Genomic DNA, 10,762 nt, shown 5'->3' with positions numbered 1-10,762 from the left:
CCCCTTACAGTATGAGCTTGTTAAGATTAATGATGAAGTCTTAATTTTTTGTACTCCAGGTACCAGCACAGTCCTTAACACCCAAATCATTTAATCAGTTTTCTGATTAAGTAAGAAAAATCAAGAAAATATGATGCACAGCAATGCACTAACTCTTCAATAATATAGTTGTCTTACCCGGCCAGTCTGCTTTATTAGGGCTTGATCATGGCATGAAGCAGGACACAAGTGACCACATTTCTCCAAAACTTTCTGACAAGGCTGATGGCATGGTGGGCAAGGGCCAAAGTGACAACGATGTTTTTCTTGGCTTGTATGATGGCATGTTGGTGGTCGACTAAATCATAAGATGCACATTTTTAAGTTACTTTTCACCACTGAACAATTATATCTAAAGTGTGATTATCTACATATATGTCTTCTGATTCCAAGTAGAATAAGCATAGTATGAACAGTAATATTTAAAAGCACTAAAGAAAAATTAAAATTTTAATAATATCAAACAAACAGTATGACTTCCGGGAAGATGGCGACCGAGAAAAGCGGGGCTTAAGAGCCCCGCTAAAAACCAATCTCCATTACCACAAAATCAGCGCCTTTCATAGCCAGAAAACACCATCACCAGAGAAACAAAAAAATCACCAGGCTCCAGAGAGAAAGCGCACTGAGAACAGAGCTCAGAGCCACAGAGGAGATACACCGAGGACGCGGCAGCAGCGCCATACTGCCGGCGGCAGCGGCAAATTCACCCGACGGCTACAGCAAGCTGAGGTGAGCCACTGCGCAACAGCCAGGTGGGATTTCTCGCCGCAGGTAAAATCTAAAGCTCCCAGTGGCTGAGCTCAGCACACGCTGCAGGGATTCAGAGTGGAAATCAAAACCAGGGAGAAATATGCCAGCCTCATGGCCGAGGGCGTAGCAGCGGCGCCATATTGCCACCGGCAGCAGCAGCAGAGAATTCACCGAATCCAGTACAACTACATCTGCGTACTCAAGAACAGTGAGTCAAATTGCGGGCCACAGAGGAGAAATCCCAGTACTGTACTCCCTGGGACTTGACCCAGTGGGGATAGGGTGGTGGCAGAGATATCACACCATAGGAGAACGTGCAACCTGGCACCCCCCACAGTCTAAAGCAGCCTCTATCGACTCTCTGGGTTGGAGACTCTGTGATACAACCCAGTAAAGGAGTAGTGGGGTCTGAGATACTACAGACTCAAGATCCAGAACACCTTAAGTGAAGTCATAGTGACCCAAGGGAAGAACCCAGAGAAGGCACAAACTTCCGAAATCATGGGAAAGAGGAATAACAATGGAGCAATGAATGCCCACAACCCCACAACATCAGAACTTGATAAAACAGAAAATCAGAGATTTCTAGAAGATCAAATCAGGAAAATAACTGTAGAAATAATAGAGGTGCTTCGAAAAGAACTCAGAGAGAGCCAAAAAGAGATAAAGGATGCAATTAATGAAGTAAAGGCCTCAATTCAAAGCACAAACAACCGATTAGACCACATGGAGAACAGAATCTCGCTCTTAGAAGATGATCATTCCAAAAATGAACGCATAGTTTCTAATCTAGGAAAAAATATCCGACAGCAGGAATCTGACATTGAAGAAATATGGGCCCATTTTAAGAGAGCTAACCTAAGAATAATTGGAATAGAGGAGGGGAAAAAAAGTGAAACCAAAGGGATCAACAATCTCTTCAAGGAAGTAATAGCAGAAAATTTTCCAGACATAGAGCAAGAGGTTGATACACAGGTCCAGGAAACTTATAGAACTCCCTTTAGACAGGATCGGAGAAGAGGATCCCCACGCCACATAATTGTCAAAATGACCAATGTGGAAGCCAAGCAGAGAATCTTAAAGGCAACAAAAGCAAAGGGCCAAGTGACATTCAGAGGCAAACCGATTAGAATCACTCCAGACTTCCCAAACCAAGTCATGAGAGCCAGAAGGGCTTGGAGTAACATATTCCAAACTCTGAAAGAAAACAACTTCCAGCCAAAAATTTCCTACCCAGCAAAACTTTCTATCAAATTAGATGGAGAAATAAGAAGCTTCCATGACAAACAGAAACTGAAGGAATTTTTGTCTTCAAAACCAGCACTAGAGAAAATACTCAAAGAGATTAACTACAAAGAAGAAATAGGTAACACACACCAGAACCAGAGAAACAAGAGTTTCCATCCAACAGTCAACTAAGATTGGTTATCTGTGGAGATTCATTACTTATGTTAGTCTTTTACCTATCTCTAAATGGTATTGTCTGCCTTTATTGTTGTTAATTTTTAGGATTTCTAGTTGGAATATTAATATACCTTCAGATATAGCATTTGGAAATATTTTATCCCATTCTATTAGTAACTGTTAACTCTGTTTACATTGTCTTTGGATATACAATTTTTTTTTTAATTTTTAGGGAGTTTGTATACTCTTCTGTTGCCTGTGCCATTGAAATCATATCCAAGAAATCACTGCCAATTTCAATGTTGTGAGGTTTTATGACCCAGATTTTCTCCTAAAAGTTTATAGTCTTAAGATTTATATCTAGGTCTTTTATCTATTTTGAGTTAATATTTGTATATGGGATTAGGTAAGGGTCCAACTTTATTCTTTTCCATGTAATTATTATGTTTCAACAATATTTAGTTAAAAGATTATTATTTCCACCACCAAATGTTCATGGAAACCTTGTCAAAAATAACTTGACATTATAGGGAAGAATTTAGCTCTAGGCTTTTATTTAACTCCAATGGTTTATATATCTGCCTTTAGAATAGTACTATACTGTTTCAATTATTGTAGCTTTATATGGTTTGAAATCAGAAAATATATATCTTCTAGCTTTGTTCTTTTTCAAGATCATTTTGGGTATCTAGAGTCCATATTCCATATTAGGATAGATTTTTTTTCTGAAAAATAAATATATAAATATATGATAGTTTCACCTAAAAAAATAGAAAAAAAAATATTCTCTGGTATGAAAGAAAGTAAAAAGAAATATTGAAATGTTATCTTTAAGTCATCAAAAGCTTGGTATCAGACAAATGAAACTGTTATGTGAGATTATCATTTTTAATTTTGGATAAATTGCTATAATACTAGATGTCAACCACTAAGCCAAGCATGGGAGGGAGGGATGGGGAGAGAATGGGGTGGGCATCGGGTGGGGGCTGACTGGGCGATGTGTGCATGTATGTCTACAAAAGTTTTTATCCCACTATGATGTATGAATACAGTGCACCAATAAATAAATATATACATATATATATATATATACACACAAATAAATAAATAAATAAATAAATAAATAATAATATCAAACAAACAGTATGAACTTAAACTGTCCGATACCAGATGCAAGTGCAAAGCTTTGTACCAACCTGCACACCTCTTTACATTTGGGTGGCCTTGTGGTTCGTTCCCGGCCGCAGGGTACCGTCACCTTTGCATTGCCACAGTTGCACTTCACGTCCACAGTTTCTGGGCATGGATAGCAACTGCCTGAAAAAAAAAAACAAGTCTGACACTTAAAAAGAAGTTTCCTTAATTATCTAAATGCACATAGATGGTAGAAGCAATAAACGCAGTATATTTATACAATAGCATAGCCTCCAAAAAGAATGAGGAAATGGTAGCAGTATGAATGAATCTTAATACATAATATTAAGCAAAAGCAGCCATAAACGAAGAGTACATGGTCAGTGAATGACTCCATTTTATTATGTAAACAGGAAAAAGTAATTTTTGCTTCAAGATTAGGATGATGATTATGAAGAATACAAGGAGGGTTTTGGAAATGCTGGTAATGTTGTGCTTAATGATCTAAATTCTAGTTATAGGGTTATGTCCAGTGTATGAAATTTATTAAGATATACATTTATGATTTGTGCACTACTCTGTATGTGCACTGGTCTCAATAAAGAAAGATTTGCTTAAATTTCTGTTCTAAAAAATAAATTTAACATGTTCCTAGTTTAAAATTACACCAAAAAAAATGGATTTAAATCTTTTGAAAATTCTAACACTACTAATAATCTTTTTGGCCTATGTATTTCTAACTAGACCATCTTTAGATAAATTCATCAGTAGGAATAACTTCTCTATCATGACCTGATGATGTTGGTTATTAATACATAGAATCAGTTTTCCATCATTTGTGCTCTGTGAAAGACAAAATTCTAAACCTTCATTTTAAACTACAACTTCAAATGTTTTCTCTTCTGAACATTTCAAAAGAAAAAAGTATCAAGTTTCAGTTTCTTTATTCTCTTTTGTTGTGAGTATGCAGAAATTTATACATATATTCCATATATATGGAAAGAAATATTTTCAAACGGGTTATATTGCTCTCCGCTCTGCCACCATATTAAGGATTTTCTTTCCAATCTATTTTTCCCAGTTTAAAAAAAAAAAAACAACTCCATTAGAAATGAATTAAAGAAGAAATGAGAGTTTTCAACTAAGAAGTGGAAATCATAAGACAGTGGTTCTATCTAGGTGTCAGGTTTTGCAGTTAACCTAATAAGAACAGATTAATGGGAAATAGTCCAGTTTAATGCCTCTAGAAGTTAAAAATAGTTTCCTGAAACAAAAGTGAATTAAGAGTTTTGATTCAAATAATGAGAAAGTGAGAGGAAAAAGTATCACAAGGGAAAAGATAATATTTAATGTATAAATTACTAAATTTATACTTTATTGTTTAATAAGTATAATACAGTGAAATCCTGATGGCAAAATAAGCCAAGCTATCCTTGATCCCAGGACAAAGTTTTATTTTGATGTTTCCTAAATCTCATTTTGCATATTAACAATATCTGTACTTAGAATTTTTCATTCATCTTCAGAAATGCAGAACTTATCAAATAAGTCTTTTTGCCACTTAAAAACTATAGCAACACTTTTTAAAAATTAAATCTTGAAAACAGTAAGAAATAGTTTCTGTAGTCGTCCTACTGTTACCTGTACAAAATGACAGATATTACTAATTAAAATTGTTTCGGTGACAATTTCAAAATTTAAAAGCATCGCACCAAGAATAACTATAATGATCAATGCATCAAGAGCTAAAATGGGCAGGATTCCAGTAGTTCCAGAACCATAAACAAATGAGCTTGGACTTCAGAGAGAGAGAGAAATCAAATTTTCATATATTCACCATGCAAATATGCTGTTAGCATCCTCTCCCTTTGAGTTAAAGTATAATTTTGATTGAGATATCTAGAATGATAGAAAATTATATGAATGATTCCACATATCCTAGGTAACTGTGAATTAAATGGTGAGAGTTGTACCACAGTATCTTCCAAATACTTTTTTTTTTTAAGCTAAAGTAAGCTTCTTTGGGGGTTAATAAACATCTTAAAAAATAAACAATTAGCCAAAAATATAGAACCTGAATCTTATCAAATCTCTATACTCAATTAACTATTTATAGGAAATGCAGTGGGCTGAGAAAAATATTAATAAAATAAAAAACAATAAAGCAACCTAATTTCTTCAACAAATCACAACTAAATAAAAAGGTGGAATGAAATTATAAGTTTAAGAATTTTAGAGACATATACAAATTGCAATATGTCAATTTTACTTGTTTTTTGTTTTGTTTTGTTTTGTTTTACAGTTCTGGGGATGGAACCCAGAGGCATTCTACCTCCAAGCTACACCTCTTGCCCTATATTTATTTATTTATTTATTTATTTATTTATTTATTTATTTATTTATTTTTGTGGTACTGGGGGTGGAACCCAGGTGCTTTTCTACCTCCGGCCTATACTCCTAGACCTATTTTATATTTTATTTGGAAACAGGGTCTCACTAAGTTGCTGAGAACATCACTAAGTAGCTGAGGCTGGCTTTGAACCTGTGCGAAGAACCTCCTGTCTTAGCCTCCCAAGCACTGGGATTACAAGTGTGCACCACCACGCTCGGCTAGTCTTTATTTGAAACAGGGTCTCACTGAATTGCAAATGGCCTCACTAAGTAGCTGAGGCTGGCCTTGAACTGCCATCCTCCTGTCTCAGACTCCCAAATGCTGGGATTACAAGTATGCGCCACCATGCCCAGCTGTTTTAACTTAAAACTGAATAAAAAATGAAGGCAGTAAGAATTTAAATTTCAGGTATTTAGTGACATGAAAAAATATGTTAACCATATTTAGGTTAAGAATCCATCTTCTAGAGATAAATACTGAAATATTTCTGGGATTTAACTATATGAGAAAGGAAAATGCTTTCAGCATTTCTCCACCAAGTATGATGTTTGTTCTAGGTTTTCCACAGATACTCTATCAGATTAAGGATGTTCTCTTCTCTTTCTAGTTAAATTTTTGTAATATATGGGGTATTAAATTTTATCAACCACTTTTTAAACATTTACCTAGATGTTTTCTTTTCTCTTTTAATTGGTTAATGTAATCAAATTACATTTACTAATGTTAAACCCGCCATACATTACTGGTAAAAAAAAAAAAAAAAGCCTAAATTGGTTTTGACAGATTAAATACTTCAGCTAGTGCTATAATACTGGGTCACTAGATTTGAGGACCTAAAACTTTAATATTTTTACAAATATGTTTATGAGTTAGATTGGCCTGTAATTATCTCTTACTCTGTCAGATGAAATAATGAATTGGTGTGTTCTTTTTTTACATCTATACTCAAATAGTTGATGAGGAGATTAAATTGACATATACCATAAATGTTTGTTAGAAATCATGTGTAAAACTAAACAAAGTCAAGTGTTTGCTTAATGAAAAGAATTTTAAACTATTGATTCAAGTCTTCAATGGTTATACACCTAGTCAGGTTGCTTACACAAAAGTCAGTGTTTTAACAATGGCCTACAGGGTCCTATCCATGGTCTCCTTTTCCTATCAAACCTTTAACTCACCATCTCTTTGACCTCATATTCTACCATTTGTTCCTCTGAGCAATCTACTTTGAAGTCACTATTTTCTGGCCTAGAACACTACCCCACTCCCATATTCACAGGCTTGATCCATAGTTTCAGTTCTCCTGGAGTCTTCTCCTTGACACAGTATTTAAAATAATATACACCACTCCCACTGTCATAATTTTAATTTTACTCTAAGTTTCTTTGAATACTTATGCACTACCTAATACCTAGATTCATTTACTTATTGGGACTTTACCAATAAGGGAGAGTCAAAAAAGTTTTATAAGAGCAGAGACCTTGTCAACTGCGTTCACTAATGTAATGCTATTATAACAACTTAGGACACAATTATCAAAGTACACTATGGTAGTGGTAATGGGTGATAGAGACCCATTCAAAGGGTCTGAAAGGGTCTGCAAGGTCTGGCGTACTTAAGAGTTACTTAAAAGTTAGGAACAGTATCACAGAAGACAGCACAGAAGAGACATGTAAATCCAACTGCCTTCTATTAAGCTAGACATTCAAGATATGTATAATAATATAAGAGAATACCCGTCTCGCTATTTTTTGTCAGAAAAGTTTTTTTTTACAAAAGCATGTTATTTATATTAAAAAGTAATGAGTTTATTGCTTTTTAAATATCTATTAAGATATTTTATTTTAATTCTAAGTATAATGAATATCAGTATATTAAATCCCAATAATATAAGTTCCTTAGTGTCCAAAAAAAGGGAATTAGACCAAGATGTTTGAGAATTACCGTCTTAGAATATATCTAATCCTTTACTATTTAACTCTATTAAATGTAAAAAATTCAGAAAACTGAAAAACCTATTAATATCTTAACCAATTTAAAAATACTGTGTGATTAAGAGGAAATTAAGAAATAACAACAGGGTATTACATAAAGGGCAAAACTTTTATATTCAGAAAAGTTGGGTGTGAATCTTGGCTATAGTAATGTTTCTGAGTAAATCGTAAACTCTCTTCCAGATCAATCACATTAATTTGTAAAATAGGAGTATCAGCAACTGTCCTACCTTCTTCTCAAGGTTGTTAGGAAGACAAAGTGTGAAAGCCCTCTACCAACTCTAAAGTAGGAAGTAAATACAAACATAAAATTGCAGAGATCGTTAAATTTTACCTCTGTGGCAGATAGATGGACACTTATGGTTTCTACATCCTAAAGTCCGTCCACAATTTTGATCACAAGGTGGACAGTTTCCAGGACAGCACTGAAGAGAAAGCAATACATAGAGAACAGGTCATTTGAAAACCCATGCAGAATACAGATGTTAGTATTATCACAGAATTTATGGAAAGCAAAGATATTTCTTTGCAATATAGAAATGAAAATACTCAAGAGTATTCTTCTAATAAGTATATACTTATATCTTAATATACTGTATTAAGAACTTTTAAGTTAGCCAGGCATGGTGGTGCATGCTTGTAATCCCAGCATTTGGGAGGCTGAGACCGGAGGACTGAGGTTCATGGACAACCTCAGCTACTTAGTGAGGCCCTTTGCAACTCAGTGAGACCCAGTTTTAAAATAAAGAATAAAAAATAGGGCAGGGCAGGGGGTGTAGCTCGGGGGTTGAATGCCCCTGGGTTCCATCCTCAGACCTGCAAAACACACACACACACACACACACACACACACACACACACACACTTGTAATCCCAGTATTTGGGAGGCTAAGACAGGAGCATTGCAGGATCAATAAGTAGTGAGCAAGTAGTGAGGCTCTCTTCAACCTAGTGAGACCCTGTTTCAAAAATAAAAATAAAACAGGGCTAGAAGTGTTGCTCAGAGGTAGAATGCCCCTGAGTCCAATCCCCAGAAAAAAAAAGTATATATATAAATTTATGTAGATAATGACCTAAAAATCAAGCTAAACTTTCTTTTCTTCACTTAATTATTCTGATTTGTTATTCCCATCACAAATTTATTCATCTATGCAGATATGAAAGTATCAGTGAAAGGAATAAATCTAATAAAATGCTATAGTCAATTCAAGCAACTAGTCTGGCTGTTTTTAAATGTAATTAAAGTAAAATCAGCTCAATGTTTAGATTAGTTTGGCAATTATTTTCAAATCACAGCATCAGAAACCACCTAAGGAAGAAAAGTGGAGATAAGCTAATTGCATGTCTTTCCTGGTCACTTCCCTGACTTCCAATTGGTGAGAAATACAGCTACAACCTGTTGTAACTTTTCATTCATGAACACTAGCCAGTTACTTAAAACCTATGCTGCCATCCTAATCCTTCTGGACTTCTCACATGCCCAAACTTTGGAATGAAATACAGAATATAACTGTCTTAAAGAAATGTAGGGTTTTAACTCACAGAACAAGTTTAAGTATATAAAAATGGCTCCAAATAAAATACACCTTACTGAAAAGCAATTAAATATCAAAACTATTCAGAAAATTTTTTTTAAAAAAACCCTCAAGTTACAGTGTGTAGACATACACAGGGCAGCACAGGACAGCAATCTCTATGAGAAGGGAAGCAAGGTGAGTCCTGAGGTCTCCCAGCTACATAAGGAAGAAGAGCACAAGAAGAGTCTGGGAGCCTCAAGTCCATAGCTCAGGGAGGCCAGTGAGGAAAGAATTTGGGTGAGGAGGCAAGAGACCATAGAGCTCTATGATAAAAATATTTTTCACAAAGGATAAAGATATTTTCAGACAAAGTTAAAAAATTCATGACCAACACTATAAGAAATGTTAATGGAAATCCTTTAGAAAGAAAATGAAACGGGATAGAAAGTTGAATCTAAACAAAAACATTAAAAACACCAAAAGTCAATATGATGACAAATATTAAAAAGACTGTATTTTTATTATAAAATCCATACCAATGTATTAAGAATCAACTCAGGGAAAAGGGGAGTGAGATTCCTGGGAAAAATAGTCTCTGGTTTCTCCCTGAGGGGGCCTCTCAACTGGAATCTGTGAAGCCTGTGGCAGTTGGGAGTTGGAGCATATCATCCCGGAGCTGAGTCCACTCTGGCTGAAGTCAGGATTCGGGGAGTTTGTTTCATTCACCTTATCTGTCCAGTTTCTCGAGCAATTCTGTCCTTGAGTAACCCGGGGCACCCCTGCCTACTCTCTCTGGAGCAACGGTTGGCTCCAGGGGCCGGCACACAGCGGCAACAAGATGTGGGTAACAATCCTCCTGGTGATCCACCTCCGGCCCTTACTGTGGTCCTAGGTCCTGGAGGCAGGCTCACAGTGGGTTGTGGGGTGTTAGCCAGGGGCATCAGGGTCGTGCTGGGGCTATACTGGGAGTGGGGATCCTCTTTAGTGGGAAGCTCAAGAAAATGGCAGGCAGACTGTCTTTTCTGCACTTCTGCCTCGACTGTGTGTCCTTAGAGGACAGAACCAGAAGGTGTGAGGGTCGGGCTGGCTGGCTCTCTCTGAGGATCTGCTGGGGATGGTGGTGGTGCTTCACACCAAAACGCAAGCCCAGCCTGGAAGGTGCACCATGTCCCATGGCTCACATGGCGCTAGATCAGCAGGTATGTAGCCACTGTGTCATCAAACGTCCTGCTTGACACTGACAGACAGGTCTGGTGTGTATCATAACCCAGGCAACACATGACTGTCCCGATTGCAGGCTTCCAGTTTGGGCAGTAGCTCCCTAGGAGAAGGTGCGTGCTCCTTACCCTGTCTCAGCCATGAGTACTCCAGGATTTCATCAGCAGTGGCCCTCAAATCCAGGTTAACAGTCAGTAAGTGGTTGAGGACAATTCATGGCTAGACAGTGATATGAGGGGGCACCCTGCAGTGCCTTCTCCTGCAGGTGGTGCTGGTGACTGGGATGCAGCCTATGAGCATAAAGTAGATGA

The 10,762-nt window shown here is 36.6% G+C and overlaps 1 protein-coding gene across 1 annotated transcript in view; it reads right to left on the bottom strand.

Moving 5' to 3' along the window:
• The window catches only part of LOC308264122 (NF-X1-type zinc finger protein NFXL1-like), a gene marked incomplete at both ends in the record, with an annotated part of 16,816 nt that extends 6,642 nt beyond the window's left edge, over positions 1–10,174 (bottom strand). Inside the window, 2 exons of the mRNA XM_080697250.1 lie at positions 3,393–3,509; positions 9,960–10,174. Of these exons, the coding sequence (XP_080553376.1) occupies positions 3,393–3,509; positions 9,960–10,174 (332 nt within the window). The remainder of the gene's footprint in view (positions 1–3,392; positions 3,510–9,959) is intronic.
• Between the last annotated feature and the right edge of the window lie 588 nt (positions 10,175–10,762).

Source organism: Muscardinus avellanarius, assembly GCF_963383645.1.
Source record: "Muscardinus avellanarius genome assembly, chromosome: 6".
Classification (NCBI taxonomy): domain Eukaryota; kingdom Metazoa; phylum Chordata; class Mammalia; order Rodentia; family Gliridae; genus Muscardinus; species Muscardinus avellanarius.
Note: the sequence above shows the minus strand (reverse complement) of the source record. Positions and strands in the feature narration are given on the sequence as shown.